Source organism: Eptatretus burgeri, unplaced genomic scaffold (genome assembly GCF_056783735.1).
Source record: "Eptatretus burgeri isolate ZD-2024b unplaced genomic scaffold, Ebu_testis_v1 Ebu_testis_scaffold_3183, whole genome shotgun sequence".
Taxonomy (NCBI): domain Eukaryota; kingdom Metazoa; phylum Chordata; class Myxini; order Myxiniformes; family Myxinidae; genus Eptatretus; species Eptatretus burgeri.
In genome coordinates this window covers 81,946-100,833 of record NW_028225132.1, presented here as the reverse complement: position 1 = coordinate 100,833, position 18,888 = coordinate 81,946, and the positions used below count along the sequence as shown (strand labels likewise).

Genomic DNA, 18,888 nt, shown 5'->3' with positions numbered 1-18,888 from the left:
TTGTGATTGCCCTGAACAGTGTTTTCATGAATTGCAAGGCAGATTGAGTTTAAACTTTCACAGGTTTTTGGATGCACAGGTTACTTAATATACAAGTACAATGGAAAACAGCTCACCAAAGTAACAGCTTAAGCCCCTGTCGCACCTTGACGATTTAGCCAGCGTATGGCAACGTATCAAAATGTATCTAAAACGCTGGCGTACGCTGAAGTATTGTTGTTTTTTTCAGTTTTGGGCGTATAATAACGTGTTGGACGTATGCATAACGTATTAGGAATGTACACAGAACGTTTCGATAACCTATAGATAACTTATACCAACGAATGCTTAGTGTGTTGTCAGCGTTCACAACTTATGCCCAACGATAGTCTAACTTATGCATAGCGCGACAGCGTATCGCCGACGATCATGTGGCGTGGCCTATTAAAAGGCTGCCACTCGACGATTCAAATCATAACCGCACAAGACATCGAAGTGTCAACATCACCGTCATGCTGAAGAAAATTTCGAAGAATGCTGCAAAGAAGTCTCCTTGCCGTGGCCGTGGACACGGACACAAGGAGGATCCATCATCACCCACACCCTCCCCATCACGCTCACCTACTACTACTGACATGGACCTACTACTATGACTACGACTACTACTACTACTACTACTACTACTACTACTACTACGACTACGACGACTACTGACACGCTCACCTACTACGACTACTACTGATACTACTGACATGGACATCTACTCACCATGGAGTCTGAAACACTGACGGGTTCCTCCTGTGTTAACCCCATTTTTGTATACCAATTCCCCTAACGCTGCCAATACGCCATTATACGGTAGCTGTAAGTTAGAAACACGTTCAGTAAGTTCTGTGGTCGTCCGGAAGACGTCAAATACGTCTACATACGTCAATATGCATTGGAGATACGTTACACATACTTATCCATAACGTATTTGACGTGTGCCAGCGTATTCGCCAAATTTTTCATACGTCGGCATACGCTGGCTAAAACGTCAAGGTGTGACAGGGCCTTTACCAAAGGTGTGCCCTACCTTTAAAATGAGCATTGTTCGACACAATTTCACTTGGGCAGCCATTTTGAAGTCTAAGATGCCCACAAATCTTTACTGCTAGTAAATCGACATTTATTAATTGAACCTCTATCAATACAGATTATGGTATTTATACCAAATTTAACTTTAATTTTATACAGCAAAAGTGGGCTTGTTCGTGGCAGCCATTTTGAAATCCAAAATGGCCACCAAAACATTGGATGAAAAAATGTGACCAATGCATTTTGGACACCTCATTATGTACTCCTGCCAATAAAACAACAACTTCCATCTTTAGCAAAAAAAATGCTCATCCTTATAATCCCATATAGGCCAGCGGTATAGGTCACATTTTTTGGTACTTAATCAACCGGCTTGACACAAAGCTGCAAGAGGTCTCATATGAAAGATGGGGATCTCAGTAACTCATTTGCCCTGTGTACTCATTTTTTGGTGTGCGGCCCATGAAATATTCACACCTGAAGGATACCCGCATTAGAAAATTTTGACCATTTCCGAAAATCAGTGAAATAGCCATAACTACAAAGCAATGCGCCATATTTTTACATGATTGGTTTTGAAATGTGCAGAATGAACAGGGGAATACTACTAGTTACTTAATGGAATACTTCTAGATAAATATATGTACATTTGAGTGCTTTTAATAGAAAAAGACGTAATTTCCGGACAGCTAACTTCGAAAATCATCAACTACAGAAACAAACATCTGCCAATTGTCATATTTTTTTCTTTATTTTATATGTGTTCAGTTTACCATATCAATATAATGAGAATATTTTGAAACAAATTTCTACGAGCAAATTATACGATATAGTGACTGAAGTTTGCACAAGTGATGTGATAACTATATGTTACACCAATTCACATTGTTCTACGAGAAATGAACTAAAACATATATTTTGATCGAGTGTCCTCGATATGTTCAACCATCACTGTCCGTGTCATTTTGGTTACGATGTGACAGTTCGATGCCACACTGCCTGTCACTGGTGATGCCACAATGTGGGATGCAGCACACCTCCTCTGTACAATCCACGACCCTCTGGTGTGAGAATTTCTGGATTTGCCAGGTGGGCATTCATCCATACTCGGGTTTGGTGAACGGATCTCTTCACATGTTCGAGAAATGCTGGTTCGGACGGAGGCAAGTTATGCACTGGGACATCTTGGGTCGCTGTGAGTTTCTCCCGAAGATCATTCAAATTTGTGTGTGCATCCATATATTTCCCTTGAGAATCATACATGGCACTGACTTAATGTCTTGAAGCAGCCACTGTCTCCTGGAGATCGTCAGTTGCGAGGACTTCGAGGTGTGGACCATTATTCTGAGGATGCAGTGTCTTCATAGCTTTCCATGCTTTCTTTTTACTATAGCCGAAGAATGCTGATACAGAGTCACATCCTGTCAGGGCATGAAATGCTGGAAGCCAGGTAAACATTTCTGGAAGCAAGCTGTAACATATCTGATGGACCGGGATAAGCTTGCATCCTGCTGATGTTCTTTTCTCTATCCATATTTCGGCAGTGTCCCGCAACTGTGGAGAGTAGTGGAATGCTAAGCCAAGCACATCAGTGTCTGATTGTAATGGACCCACGCACTTTGTTACATCTGAACTCATCATCGGCATGCTTCACATGAAGAAATATCCGAGAATATGCCTCTTCCTGCATTGATGCGAGTTGACTGTCATGATACATTCCTGCAGATGAAAGGCATGCTGTAAGCGAACCATCAGAGAAGCCACCAGCCAAATAGATCTGCTTTTCTTGGTGATCTGAAAGTTCTTTTGCTGCTGGTGCATGTTGTGTGACGTGACTACAGATGAAGTGTGTCAAGGTGGATTTGTTTGATGATAGAGCCATGAATTTCGTCCATTGTGGTACTGGGCATCCAGCAATGACTTGGCAGCTTCAGAATCCACCATCAACAGCAAGGCGTCTCGTTCTTTCGTCTGTCTTCACAGAATTGACATCAAATGTGAATATTTCATGGACCGCACTCCAAAATATGAGGACAACAGGGCTAAATGTGTTACTGAGATCACCATCTTTCATATGAGACCTGTTGTAGCTTTGTGTCACACCGGTTGATTAAACTCCTAGAATATAGCCCTTCATCGAGGTTTACCGCTGGCCTAATATAACATGGGACATGATAAACTCGTTTCAAATCTCTGAGCTATCTTGTGTCCTTGGATGAAGGTATTATAAATATTGATGAAAAGTCATTTGTGTTCTTTCCCAGTGAATGCAGTTCTTTCTTTTGAGCCTCTTCTTGTTGAACCAATGATGGATTAAACATAATCACAACAAAAAACAAAAGTGATGCAATCGCGACATCACGAACCAGGGACATCCCTCCATTCTCAACAGCATCGTTCTGGAAAAGCTGTAGAAGTAGACAAGGGCAAGGGTAGGAAACATGTCTATTTAATGTAAAATTAAACAAAATTAAATTTTTGCAATTATTTTGCAAAATCAGAAAGTTAATATAATGTACGACAGTTTATCATTTGTACCACTCTTGTCAAGGACAGGTTTGCAAGAGGGTTGGGGAAGTAATTTGTGATTTGTTCAGAATGCTGGCGATAGCTCGCCTGCCCTTTTCCAAAAACACCGTGGGATCTTTAACGTCCAATATAAATGAGTGCTGATAGAGTCCTTCATGCTTAATGTTCCTCCAATGGTTGTTCCACATATTGTACGTGAAACACCAGGATGGCAATTTATAGAGGGATCGAGATTCAAACCCAGGCAAGACAGGTCAGAGGTGAATGTGCAAACTGCAAAGCTCTTCCAGCCCTGAGATGTATTTTCTTGGTATCAATTTCCACTGCACAACGAGTGCAATGTGCGGTACGAGTTACACTAAAAGTATACCATGAAGATTCATGAAGGGACAAATTCTAAGTTTGCTTGGTGGGGAACGTTAACCTGCAGTTTGTGGTTTGTTTGTTTTTTGCTGGGGATTAAACGATCCAGCTGCGTCATTTAAATTGAACGAGGACTTTTGTGCACAAGCTTGCTGCGTGGAGTAAATCGCAAGTTGGATTGGAAAGCATGGAATTGATGCATCCCGATGGAAGGAACCGTTGCATTGCATAGCACATGATGATACCGGAGAGAATTAGTCTTAAGAGAAACGGTATCATAACAGTGGGGTGACCAGTTTGACGCAGTTAGGTGGACCAGCTTGACGTGAAAATATAATCTGTATGGTTGGGGATAGAGTGGCTGGGAGCAGAGGTGGAATTATCTAACGAACAAAGCGCGATGTGGAACCAGCCCCTAAATGTACCACCACATCTAATCCTGGTGATGTCAACGGGAAAGGACATAGGGCCAATGATTACTGCATTATAATCAAAGAGTTGACAATTGATTGGGAATTATTGTGGAACGCAGCTGTGGCGATTGGATGTGGAAGGATTCATGTGGGAAGGTTACTCTGCAAAGGCCTCATTGCGTTTTTGAACGAATCATCATGCCACCTACGGGAGTGGCGAATGTCTCTCTCAAGGTGTTGCATGACGTCAGATGAATTAAAAGGGTGCAGTCGGGAAAAAGATTTGATCCGTCGAAACCATTGCCTATGAAACCACAATATTTGTTGCGACCGGAAGCTGAAGGGGATATCGCTCCGGTAATACAATCGTCGTTGAAGCAGAGAATCATTATTCCAACTGTCAGCAGGTGTAAAACACCTATCTTTCCCGTTAAAAAACCGGTATGGTGGAAAATAACTCAATTTCCACAAGTTGGATCATCATACCAAAGGAGAATCTTTAATTTCGTATCTACGGAGGAAGAACATTGAATGCTTGACTGAAACATTCGAATGGACTTCACTGAAACGTAACCCTGAAGCAATTCTTCATATACACAACTTGACATTCCAAAGAATGGGAGGGGAGACATTTGGCAACTCAACTCCAGGGTTAGCTGATAAGCATTGGGCAAAACAACTCAAACTGCAATACGTGTCCACTGGGTGAAAGAGAGAATGACATAAATATGGCAAAGGTTGCAGTGTTATCAACCATGTCACCCTGTTTCATAGTAAGACATTCCTTTTATCAATATTTAGGTCAAAAGACTCTTGGGCAAAGGGAAACATAACTGACAGCCTGTAGCATAAAAATTAAACTTATAAAGCACCAGCAACAATGACAATTGAGAGTACATGAATATAATTATTTTTCTTCTACACCGGGAAGGCGATTTGGAAATTGGTCCAAGATTTATGGGCAATAAATAAGTGCATACTGCTGGCGTACCCTCTTGTCCCAAATCCTGCTACTATTCTATTGAGCATTCTGAGTAATGCAAGATATTACTCGTCGTCAATTTTAGTTCAGTGTTCTTCTCGATACCAATTCACCCAGACTTACAGTTTCTGTTTGCGTTCACTTATCAGAGACAGCAATATACTTGGACAGCTTATTAGAGACAGCTCCCGCAAGGTTACACAGAGAGCCCAACCGCTGTTCTCCCGAGCATTAGAGGAAAATTTGAATGACATAAGATTCCCTGGAGATTCTGTGCTTGGACTGTACATTGATGATTTGCTGGTTTGTTCCATAACAGAGGAAGCGTGTCAACAGGACACCCTTGTGTTCTTCACTGCATTGGCACAAAAGGAGAAACACAGCATCGAAAGACAAGCTGCAATTCTGTCAAGAGACGGTCAGATATCTCGGGCACATTTTGGAGTGAAATACCCGCTGCTTGTCATCCGACAGAATAAAGTTTGTTTTGGAGCTTCCAAAACTGACAACAAAATAAGGTATGACATCGTTTCTTGGGATGGTAGGATACTGTAGACAGTGGATATTTGATTATGCTATCCTGAGCAGACCATTGTTGGATATTGGTCAACATAGTGCCCCGGAACCTTTGCAATGAAGCAGACAAAGCCTTTATGGTGCTCAAAGTGGCTTTATCATCTGCAACGGCACTGGGATTGCCAAATTATCACAAAACATTTTATCTTTACTCTCATGAAAAGGAAGATTTGCTAAAGCAGTGCTCACCAAACCACATGTGGAAAAAATGTGCCCGATAGCATATTGCAGCACCAAATTGGATGCTGTGGCATTGGCGTTCGCACCTTGTTTGTGGGCTGTGGCAGCCGCATCTTATGTGGTACAAAAAATTGAGGACATTGTGTTAGGTGCAGATTTGGTTTTGCGTGTATCACACTTTGTTAGTTTGGTCCTTTTACAACCAAAAACTCAACATTTGTCTCCCTCTAGAGCAACAACTTATGACTTTGTGCTGATAGCTGCAGCTAATATAGTTATCCAAAAGTGTGCTCCACTCAATCTTGCATCTGTTGCTGACACAGGACGAAGTGGAGCCCCATACAGTAAGTGTGAGGAGGTGGTGACACATGCTCATGCTGCGACCAGACTTCACAGATGTCGCTTTGGAAAACCCGGAAATGCTGATGTGTAAATGATGGTTCTCTGCTCTCAGGATATGCTATCTGCACAGATTCAGAAGTGGTAGAGAGTGGAAAATTGCCAAAAACATTCCACATAGCAGGCAGAACTTGTCGTGTTCATAATCAATCTGTTACAATTTACACTGATTTCAATGCATGCTTATGGTGTTGTTCATAACTTTGGGACACTGGAAAGAAAGAGGTACATGACATCATTCGGTGCTCCCATTAAAAATGGGGGAATTATTTTGAACATACTTGAAGTGTTTCTTTTGTCCTCCGTTATTGCAGTTATTAATTGTAAAGCACACAGGAGGGGGAGTGATTGCATTGCTAAGGGAAACGCCATAGCAGATAACACCACAAAAATAGCTGCAAGATCATCAACAGCCATGGTCACATCCCAGCTTGTAGTTAAGACTTTGGAGAATTCCATCTATTAAGGATATACTTGCCTTGCAGAGTGCAGTGGACGAGTCCGATAGACAATCTTGGCATGATGCAGGATGCGAGATCGACAACGACTCAGGCTTGTGGACAAAAGAGAAGCGAGTGGTGGCACCAAAACTAATGCCACCATGGATTGTTCATACGGCACATGGGATTGGCCATCTGAGCAAAGGGAAATGTGGAATATCATTTGTAAAACCTGCTATGCTCCTGGATTCACGGCGTTAGCAGAACAATATTGTCAGACATGTTTGATTTGCCAAAAGCATAACCCAGGTAAAGGGCGTCAGGCTGCTCAAGGAGCATATCCACCACCATAAGGGCCATTTGTATGCATTGAGATGGATTTTATCAGCATGAACAAGTGTAATGGGTACGAACATGTGCTGGTCCGAGTCGATATGTTCACAAAATGGCTCAAGGATTACCCACGCAAGAAGGCAGATGCGATCACGGTGGTGCATTGAGATGGATTTTATCAGCATGAACAAGTGTAATGGGTACGAACATGTGCTGGTCATAGTCGATATGTTCACAAAATAGCTCAAGGCTTACCCATGCAGGAATGCAGATGCGATCACGGTGGTGAAACTCTTCACGAGGGATTTCATGTCGGTTTGGAATTCCGTGCAAAATTTTGAGTGACATGGGGCCGCACTTTATTGGTGAAGTGGTTAAACAATTGTGCAAGGCATTGCACATTCACCAACATCTGCACTGCCCATACCACCCCCAATCTGTAGGAGTGGTACAATGCCACAATAGAATTTTGAATAACAAACTGGCCAAAATTTGTGAACAGACCAATATTAAGTGGCCAGAGGCTATACCTTTGGCACTGAATGCAATGCGCTCAACCTAAAGTAGGAAGACAGGACTTTCACCCCATGATATTTTAATGGGACGGCCAATGAGAGTACCGTCCTCAGCACATTTGAGCGTAAAGGAATTGGACATACACCAAATGCATGATACAATGCTTACCTTTCGAATTGTGATGGAGATTTCCAACCAAAAAAGGGAACCCTTTATAATTTAACAGATCGTTTATTACACAAAAACACATATATGTGGAAAGAAGAGCTTGTCTCAAGAGTCCAAGCAGATCTCTGCCTCTGAGCCAGAATACATGGCCTTTTATACAATTGGAAAATCGGGAGGAGTCAGAATGTCACAGGGCACTTGGCCAATCGATACCAGACTACAAGAAAGTTTTGTTTGCACACGAGGTCCTTTCTGTGTATGCACAGAAAACCTTCATTTACTTTCGGCAATGATAAGCATTTATCTCAGCATGCAGATGGAGCATATGGTTTGCACAGCTTTTGCAGAACAATCAGAGGTCCATGACCTATGCAGTACGATGAGACTCCTGTTTGGTAAGAGGACAATGGGAAGACAGAGTTGGTGTTTGTACAACTTTGCAATTCAATGGGAGGCCAGAGTTAATGAGACGAATGCCTTTGGGGATTGACTCTCCGGCGCCAAAAAAGTAGTTCTCCCTAATTTGCTAACCAAGTGAAAGATGTAAGATTATATTGTGACATAGTTAACTAACATACGATATCTATTTATTTATAAAACAACCTTCAGTATGCAACAACAAGGAAATCCAACACAGGTGGAGGCGATTCAGCCCATCATTCCTGCATGAACATCACACCAACCCAAGATCATTTTAATGAATGAAAGAAAGAAAAAAGAGGATTTTTTTTGTCGTTTTCTTGTTGTAATTTTTTTTATTTCCTTTTCTTCCCCTCGGAGAGGGGGCATGGGCTTGGTAAAAGACACACATCAACCACACAACCCCCCTTAACAAGACCCCCACCAACAGCACTCTGTACACAATCACCCATCAATACTCAAACTACCTAAAAGTCTTACCAACATCCCCATACCATACCCCTCTATCTCCAGAACTTCCAGGTACCTTTCTAATTCTAATTTAAACTTATCTACTTTTTCTGCTGCCACCACCTTTCCAGGGAGACCATTCCATGCATTAACTACTCTCTGAGTGAATGTCCCCTGCCTTACTACCGTCTTGAATCTCCCCTTCTTTACTCTCAGATTATGGCCCCTGGTTCTGTCACTGTCCACTCTGTTGAATAATTTATCTGCATTTATTTTATCGATACCTTTCATTATCTTAAATATCTGTCATATCTCCTCGCAACCACCTCCTTTCTCGTGAATATAGCCGTGTCTCCTTCAACCGCTCCTCATAGCTGAGTCTCGCTCGGCCCGGAATCAATCTAGTAGTCCTACACTGAACCTTCTCTATGGCCTCTATAGCCTTCCGGAACTGTGGTGACCAAAACTGCACACAATATTCCAGATGTGGCCTCACTAAATTCCTGTACAATGTTAACACCACTTCTTTTGATTTATAATTGATCCCCCTCCTTATACAGCCTAAAACCCTATTTGCTTTACCTATAGCTGCATGGCACTGTGCTGCCTGCTTACCTCCCTTATCTATTACCACCCCCAGATCCTTCTCCTGTGTGACACGCTCCAAAATTACCCCTTGCATCCTGCAATCCAGCGGTTCCCTCACTTTATCCCCCCACGAACCCCTTGTGGATGTCAGAGGTGTCCACGAACCCCCAACTTTTTGAGACACGATCTGAGTTATTAATGTACTATAATACTCATAACAGTGCTTCGTAAAATATCAAGTTCATAGTGTAATATTGTAATGAAAAAAAAACCCCACTTGATGTACGAATCATCGTATTTGTGCTTCTGAGACATTATGGATTGCGGTCTGAAAAAAAAATGATGTTGATAGAAATTATATGATATAAGATACATTTTATATAAATTATATGATATAAGATACATTTTATATAAAAATATTTGCCAGTATTAGGGCTTCCGATTGCAATTTCTATCTTTTGAAAATGGCGCCATAACTGGAAAATGGCGTCTGTCAAATACGCGTACGCGCTTAATTCCGAGAAAGGGTCAGAGTACGCTTAGTGCTCGAGTCTGACGTACAAGCGCTACCAATTATAGCTTATTGAACGTGGTCTCGTGTCACGTGTGTGAAATTTAGATAAAGTAGCATTGTTTGTACTCTAGTTTTGACTTTCAGAAACGTCTCACGAACCCCCTGGGATCGATTCACACACCCCGTGGGGTTTCATGCACACCAGTTAGGGGACCGCTGGCCTCAAGGATGTCGGGATTCCTCCAAATTTCTCTCATTTTCCTGTTAAACAGCAGTACCGACTGTTTAAAAAGGTAATCAATGCGTGTTTGTGTTTTATATAAATATTTATTTTTATTTCTGCTCTGTGTTTTCCACGAAACGCCACGATAAGCTATTTATACACGTCAACACGGCATTTGTCCAAGGAAGAACCCCTTCGGGAGGAGGTATTATTCGTATTAATATTTCTTTGTAATAACATTAATATTATCCTATTGTCATTCGGATTGTTTTGAGAAACGGTATTGGAAAAACGTCACAATTAGCTATTTTCCCACAGATATACACCTTCACACTGACCTCGCCCCAAGGTGGAGGGGATCAAATGAAATCGCCACAAGCTCCATCATTTGATCCTTATTCTTCCAGTCAAGTTTGACTGAGATTGGATAAATATTGTATAACAATTGAATGTATCGCGGTCAAAAAACACACAGACAGAGAGATAGACACCAAATTGTGTAATTCAGTGTGATGATGTTATTAATGATAAACCTTGTGATAAAGGAGTGTGCACAGTCAATAATGGTTCACCTTGCTCTTCGTTTATATCTCTCTGGTATTGGTATGAACATTCAATCTTTGTGTGTATATCCATGGAAAAATGGACATATAAACAAATAAGTGGGCCTCACCTTCAATAGATTCCCATCCACCATCCCGTTTTCTCAATACATTCTCCACTGAAGGTGAACGAAGGTGACGTTTTCACTCTTATCTATCTGTTTGTTTGTTACTTATCAAATCGAAGATTTGTAAGTATCAGGGAGTTCGGTGGTAGAGCAATGTCCTCCATCAGTGACGTTGGAATTGGAGAAAAATGGCGGCCCCATCAAAGGCGTACAAAATGATCCGTTTAAAACTTGTATGGAGCGAGGTAATACGTCATTAACAGCCAAAACGTTTATTCTTGAACGTTTTCATTCGTATTTAACTGGAACTGCACTTGGTGGAGCGCAAACCTCCGCCAGGTAAAGCAGGTTACGTTTTGCTTCTCACCGATGGGCTGGATCTGGACCTGAATCAAAGTGTAATCACCTTGTTCTTGTCACCGACACAACTCGTCCACAACTTTTTAACATTGTGAGTTCACAGAAAGTGAGGGTATTGTGAGACTCAGGATGTACGAGTGCAGCTGTGAAGAAATACCTGGTGACTTCAAGGCAGATGACTGACAAGGTGTATTCCTGCAAGCTGATTGATAGTACGTACATTACGTCACTGTCCAGTTGAAAAGATCCATGTGGACACACCATACAATATGGGAGAGGTGGAAGTCATGTGCATGGATGAACCCATTTGTGATCTTGTGATTGGTATAATAATAGGAGCACGAGAGGTCAAGGATCCAGACCCAAACTGGATTCCACAGCTGGCACAAGCAGGAGTGACCAGGACACAGACCACGTGCAACAAGGATGACATCAAACCATTGATAGTGTCACAATCTGACATCCCTTAGGTAACTGTGCAAGAGGTTGAGCAAGCTCAGAAAGAAGATGTCTACCTTCAAAGGTTGTGGAAGGAGGTGCACCATAACAGAGATCATCAGGTATTGGGCAAGAGCAAGTGCAGACTCAAAGTCCATAAAGGTTTTTACACTGTATCCACGCAACTGACAGGACCGAGGAAAGTGAAGCAAATCATCGTTCCCTCCAAATATCAGGAGGCCGTGATGAAAGTTTTCCCATCATGGGTGATGAAGGTTGTGGTCAAGTTTCATCCAAATTGTGTGTTTATGTAGTTTTGGAGAAGAAAGGAAATACCTTATTTGGTTAGGGGGTCAAACCGGGACAAACATTGACCACCCTTACGCCCTCATTTTTAGCTCACTTGGAACATAGTTCCGGAGAGCTTATGGGATGGCACGTAGTCCGTCAGTCTATCCGTCCACAAACACCTGCAGCTTCTTCTCGAAAACAACACACACAATTTCAATGAAAATTCACCACAAGCTTAATCACCGAGTAAGTACCAAAGTTTGTTCACGGCATTCACAAAAGCAAAAAAAATCAAATTGGCATCTGAGAGAGTTTATGAGGGGGGAGGGGGGGTTGGCTCGCAACATATGCATTTCCTTTCTTCTCCAAAACTTTAATTTCCTTTCACAGACAATTTCGATGAAACTTGAACACAACCTTTATCACCCGTGATGTAACAAAGTTTTTTCCCGACATTAAAAAAAAAACCCATGGGTATTTACTTTCTTCTCCGTGATGTATTTTGTGGGTGGTGGCCTGGTGTTGGCTCAGTGGTTAGGGTGGCGGCTTGGGATCCTCGGAGTCCTGAGTTTGAGCCCCGCTCCAATAAATTAATATCAGGGGGTTGACTCAGCCTATCATCCTTCCGAGGTCGGTGAAATGAGCATCAATATACTGGTAATTATCCCTGCGTGTTTAAGGCGACTCAAGGGTTGGCGTCAGGAAGGGCATCCAGCCGTAAAAAAAAACATTGCCACAAGAAAGGGGACCATGATTGGAGCCCGCAAAAAGCTGACCCCTGCTCAGGGAAAAGGGCTTTGAAATGGTGTGATGATGATGTATTTTGTGGGTCATCCATATCTGTTCGTGATTTCCTGGTAATCTTATCCAGCCACGAACAGGTGAGCGCCCAGTGGTATTTGCCCGATGTTTAATAAATATCATGGTGTTTAACGCCGAACTCATCCTTTACCATTGTGATGTGGCGAGCGAGAATTAAAAATATATAATATGTATATGTTTCATATGGAGTTCCACATTTCATTTGATATAACTAGCAAGTACCATCCATCCCTTCGCTGACAGGAATATGAAGTGGGGTGATGGGTGGGGGGGAGGGAGAGAGGGAAAGGGAGAGAGAGAGGGAGACAGTTGGGAGAGAGCAAATAAGACCAACGCTTACCTTTCCGTGATATTTAACCCCCTGGGGATCTTTGACAGGTCGAGGGTTAAACATGACCTTCACCGCCGCGCCTCAACACAGAGTGCCATTTCCTGTGTGTTTTGTATTTTACGGCGATGGCCCCGCTTCACACAGGGGCAACAAAGGTTTCATTGGCTTGAACTGGAGATGCGGATATGGGAGGGTAGAATGCAGTCATTGTTGCTGTGTTTGCTTCTTGATGTCACGGAGTTCCTGCCGCTCTGGTATTATGTTAATCTTTGTGCACTTCTATCTTCCTGTCCTTCTGCCTTTCAAGAAAATTGCAAAACATTATCAGTGGGTGAGGCAACACCAGAGGGACTGCAGGGCCAACACAGACTGTTGATGTGAGATGTGAACGTTATTTTTTATATGTATCTACGTGGAAGTGACGAGTGGATAATGAAAGATCACACAGAAATGTTAACATTAATAACAGACTCTAGAGGTTATCGTATGTGCAGAAATGAAACAAAGCCATGGACACTGGCATCTCCAGGTGTTTATAAGCGATTTGAATTTATGAATAATGAAGATGAGGCATTCGATGATAAGATTGAGGAAAGTGAAAAAATATTTGTCACCACTTTATCTTTAAGAAATTGTTGTGGCCTATTCCAAGTCAAGGCACTGTTGAGCAGGCCAAAAAAATGCAAAAATAAATAAATTAATTAATACCCCCCAAAAAAACACGAACAGCGAGGGACAGCAAAGTGATGAAGGATGAGCCTTTTTTTAAAGGTTAATTAAATAATGCCGTTCATTATCTTCAATAGGGGTGTTTGAATGAAGCCAAACAACCGGTTTTCATTCTTGCACTCCCTTGGAGTTCCCTCAACATCCTTGTAAAGTTTCAGGCTGTGAGGTTTCATGGTCTTCAAGTTATTGAGGACACACACACACACACACACACACACACACACACACACACACACACACACACACACACACACACAATTATCCATAGACAGACAAACAAGGAAATGACAAATTGAAAAACATGGACGTAAAAAGGGTGTACGTGATTAAATTAGGTGTATGGAAGGTTTAAGTACCTGTCGTTCTGGAGACTCACGTTTCTTTAAAAAAACATCTTGGATCGACCATCTGTAAGAGTCGAATGTTTCATCCTACCTTGCTGGAGCGCTTAGTCGATGAAGTGATGATGGATCCACTGCCAAACATGACACCTTCTCCAGTGGCCATGACTACAACTTCTTCGTTTGCACACACATCAACAAAAGGAAATCAAAACAACTGGACAGCGACATCATCGTAACCTCCATCATTATCAATCCTTCCAACACAATCCTGGAAATACTGTATCCTCTCAATTGCTTTCTGCATCTCAATTCAATTTTGCCTTTGTTTTGCCTTCAATTTCACACCTTTATTTTCATCATCACAAACTCCCACTGGATTTGCACTGAAGTTTTTCAAACAATTTCAATGATCATCCAGGTGTGCAGAATGACTTTTATACAGATACATTAACAATCATGCGAGACTTCGACCAACGGGAATATTTGCTTGGTGCTTGTAAGTTTAAGAATCCAGCAAAATATGTGTTTGTCCTCAACACTTCTGAGGCACAGACAAAATGGGACATGATGCAGGTGAAGAACAGGTAGTTTAGACAAAGTTTTAAATTGTAATTTGTAATGTAAAGCAAGAATCTTGTCAACTTACGTTCCAACCGGAAGGATGGTTTCAGGTGAGGGTTGGAGGAGGGAACGAGCACCTCTTCTGAGGGACCTTTGGAAAAACAATAGAAATATGAAAGCTTAGACACATTGATATCTCAATCAGTTTGATAACTTGTTCAAAAAAGAAAACAAAAGGAAAGGCCTGGATGGAACAGGCAACAGATGACAAGGTGAATCAGGTGATCTCATCCAATCGAAGGGAGTTCAAGTTGTTGTTTATTCTGCATGGGGATGATCACCCCAAGAAGTTACCTTCCCACAAAAATAATTACAATTATCTCCACAATTAAGGACACTTCTTCATGGAAGGAAGTATTTACATCAATGTCTGTAAAAGACGAAGTCTCAAAACAAATTTTTCTTGATGTTTTGATCTTGTGGTTGGCTGTGTTTGCACCCATTGTGTGTTCAACCCACCTGGCACAAAGTATTGAAGAGTGCTTACCTGTTGAAGATCCTGCATACAATATGGCTTCTGCTGTTGCTGCCATCATCAGGGTGAGGCTTCCGTTCGCGAGCCAGCCAATGAACAATGTAAGATGGTGATAGATTGATTTTCACCATCAACAAGATCCCACCATGGTTTTCCTCATCTTTCCTTCCTTCACTATGAAAGTTTAGGTTCCTGTCCTCATGAAATGCAAGATGTCCATCAGGAGTGAACTCCCTATCCATGACTGTCCGATCAAAAGATGTTTCAGTGATTGCTCCAATATGATCTCAGGTACATTCACGTGTTTGAAAGAGACCCTGCGTCAAAGTGAATTTGTTTCAACGGAATATTCTCATGAAATGTTTTTTTTTTGTTTTGTTTTTTTCCTCCTTAAATGTTTTTTTTTTTGTTTTTTTTGTGTTTTTTTTCCCCCTTTAATGTCCTTTTTGTGTTTTTTCCCCCTTTAATATTTTTTTCCCCCTTAAATGTGTGTCACGGAGGAGTCTGTTATAGGAGGTGGGAGATGAGGAGGGAAGGTCGTTATCTCTGGAGATGAGGCTTGCCCTTGGGATTCTTCAGGAGGACTACTTTATCTCCTTTGATGGTATATCTCCCGTTTGGGTCACTTTCCCTCTTTTTTTCAAGATCACTCAGCAGCATCTCTTGTTTTTCTCTTTGGAGCTGAGTGTAATCCGGAGTGATAAAAATGTTTTTTGTCCAGAGAGAGGGATCAGTTAAATTGCGAACCTTCTTGTTATTGGTAAGAACAAGATTCCGATCCGACTCACAACTGAACACAACTTTCATTGGTCTGAATCTGTTCTCAATGTACCGTCCAACGCGGAAAGTGCGTACGGGCTCTATGTTCAGGTTCATGGCTTTAATTAATTTTGTCACAACCTCCTTGTCATGTTCCCCTTTTCCCTCCTTCACTCCACGGAACATGAGGTTATTTTTACGCCTTTCTATCTCCGCTGGTTCATCATTGACAAGCTTGGACTGAGACGAATGGTGAGGCTTACGTTCGGCCGGCAGCTGATCAACATCATGCTGTTTCACTTGTTGTTTCCTGCCTTCACAGAGAGGCTTCGGTTGGCGTTGAAGAACAACACTGTACTGTTGTCGCTGCTGCCGCCCTTCATCACTTTGAGGCTTTGGTTCAGGTGGGAGCAAATCAACATCCTGCTGTTTCAGTTGTTGCTTCTGTCGCCCATCATCAGTTATGAGAAGCACTACTTCATCAACTCCTTCCTCAGCAAGTTTTCCTGCTTTTTGCAATTTGGTTTCTCTCTCCAGGACCTGTTGCTCCCTCAACTCCACATGACGTTTCTTCTCTCTTATCTGTTGTTCTCTTTCCATGAGAATCAACTCTCTTGTTTTCCAGGCAACTTCACATTGCTCTCTGTGTTCTCGTTCCTTTTTCTCTCTCAGACGAGACTCTCCCTCCGATTTATTCAGATTACATTGTCGATTATGAAGCTTCTCTCCCTTTTGGTGGATATGGAGCTGCTGTTTATTTAGCTCTTCATCTTTCCCGTTCATGAAGGCATCAAACACGCCCTGTCGCTCCAGCTCCTGTTCCTGATATATCGGCAATTCTTTCTCTCTTTGCTGAACATCTTGCTTCCACTTTTTAACTTCTAACATTCTCTTTTCTACTTCAACCATTTTCTTCTTACGTTCTGTGTTTTTACGCTTTTCCCAGATCCAAACTTCAAATTTCTCATCCTCAAAATCCTTTTCCCAATTTGATCGTCTGGATTCTTCCTGCTCCCTTATCTTTAACTCTTCTTGTTTCTTCCTCTCCTGTTCATTTATTTTCTTCTGCTCTGCTTCCTTCTTCTCTTTCTGCTGTTCCTCCTCTCGTTTCCTCCGTTCATCTTCCTCCTTTAACCACAATTCTTTGTTCAATTTCCTTTGCGCTTCCATTTCCATGAACTCACGTTCTCTGTCCTGAACAAACTTCTCTCTTTGGATGAGATCTCCTTTTTTTGGAGCAACATCTTTTCTTTTTCCTGAAGTTGTTCTTTCTGTGCTTGTAAAACTTTATTTTGCTCCTCTTGATAATGTTCTTCCTCTTGTTCTTCATTTCCGAAGTTCTGTTTCACTGTGAACTCCATTTTTTCCTTCACATCATGAACCTCAGTTCCCTCCAGTTTCTGCATTTCAAGGAGTTTGTTTTCCTGAACATCATTTACCAATGGTGGCTCATCTTTCAGTTGTCTCCTTTTGATTTTACATCCACATTTCACACTGCAAGAGAAACAAACATTCTCAGTTCAAGGTAAAATGAAGTATTCCATCACCTGTAAAGTGTTGAATACATGGTTTTATAAAACATAAACAAACATGTTCCACGAGTGTTACAATGCTACAGGATACGGAATATCGAGCTTGCAGATGTAACTTAAACAAGGTCCAAATGATCGGTGTGGAACGATGAATCACACTTGATTATTTAAATAATTTAATGTAATGGTGGAGGATGTTGTGAACCTTTGTGTTTGTTTTTGATGAAGAAGGAAATCATGTAACTTTTTGTAAATTATCTCTCACTTCACTGCAATTCCATTGGAAACATGTTTTCATGACGTCATTTGGCGGCCATCTTGGATTTTAAAATATCCGCCATCTCAGAAGAACAACCAACTTATTCCTTGGAAATCAACACTTAATAAGTGAGTTTTACTTTTTATTCACAACAAGTGTTCAATAATAAACCTTTTAAAATCTTCCTAAAGACATCATTGTTACTTTGTGTGAACAAAAAAAATTCCAATCAGAGGTTTAAACTTGTGTCACGTGGGTTGGACATGGTTCACATCATGAACTGTTTCAACAATTAAATTACTTCACTCATACATCACAGACGAAAATAATGGGATATGGACTTTTTAGAATATTCACCATCGATCGAATTAAAAAAGAAAGAGCTCAAAGAAAAGAAGATCACTTCCGGTTCCGGTTTTAGAGCAGCGAGAGGTCTCCTTTGGGGCTCCCTGTTGACGTTCTCAAAGCTAAGTTTCCGGTTGTTATTTGTCCCGTTTTAACTGTTTAATTTTCTCACCTACATGTTACTGTGTGTTGCGAGTTCGGTTTTGTTTCAAAAATCGTGCTATTTTGTGAGTATTTTTGTCGACGTTCTTACCTGTGCTTCAGGCCTAGGCCTCGGCTTGAGGCCTACCGGTTCCACTCGGTGTTTGATCGTTTTTTTTTTGTTTGTTTGTTTTTTCTCACCATTACCTTCAATTTCTATCCTCCCCATTACCTTCAATTTTGATCCTCCCCACTTTCCAAACATCCCCCATTCTCCCAACTAATCTCTTTCTTATCTCAAAAAAAAAATACCCTACAACAACAACAACACGCTCACCTTCTCCCGATTCTGCTTCTTCTTCTTCCTCTTAACTTCCTCCTCGTCTTCTTCCTCGATTTTTTTTTTCTTTTTTTTTTTACACTTCCATGACCTAATCTGTTGAACTCTCTCATATATTAATATTAACAACAAAAAAAAAATATATATATATACCCAACAACAACACGCTCACCTTCTCCCGATTTTGCTTCTTCTTCTTCCTCTTAACTTCCTCCTCGTCTTCTTCCACGATTTTTTTTTTACACTTCCATGACCTAATCTGTTGAACTCTCTCATACATT

At 41.4% G+C, this 18,888-nt stretch overlaps 2 protein-coding genes and 1 long non-coding RNA gene across 14 annotated transcripts in view; 2 read left to right on the top strand and 1 right to left on the bottom strand.

The window, feature by feature from the left end:
- LOC147006373 (uncharacterized) overlaps positions 1-18,888 on the top strand; it is a 45,403-nt gene that overhangs the window by 17,599 nt on the left and 8,916 nt on the right. For 8 of the 12 annotated variants that reach the window (XR_015054884.1, XR_015054886.1, XR_015054889.1 and 5 more), the window contains 2 exons: positions 5,663-5,861; positions 6,423-6,778. Coding sequence is in view for 4 of the 12 variants with exons in the window: in XM_085869000.1 (XP_085725126.1) it covers positions 5,663-5,861; positions 6,423-6,447 (224 nt within the window). In the remaining 8 variants the exon portion in view is untranslated. Of the gene's footprint in view, positions 1-3,320; positions 3,489-5,662; positions 5,862-6,330; positions 6,779-18,888 lie in introns of those variants that run through there. The other 4 variants (XR_015054891.1, XM_085869001.1, XM_085868998.1 and 1 more) reach the window with 3 other exon arrangements.
- LOC147006374 (uncharacterized) lies at positions 13,038-17,965 on the top strand. Its single transcript, XR_015054892.1, has 2 exons — positions 13,038-14,414; positions 17,378-17,965. It is a non-coding gene; the product is annotated as an uncharacterized LOC147006374 (long non-coding RNA).
- Positions 14,723-17,188, bottom strand: LOC147006375 (uncharacterized). The gene is made up of 2 exons (XM_085868996.1): positions 15,244-17,188; positions 14,723-14,847 (listed from the first exon to the last, which is right to left on the bottom strand). The coding sequence occupies exon 1, from the start codon at positions 17,164-17,166 to the stop codon at positions 15,772-15,774; it is 1,395 nt and encodes a 464-aa protein (XP_085725122.1). The 5' UTR covers positions 17,167-17,188; the 3' UTR covers positions 14,723-14,847; positions 15,244-15,771.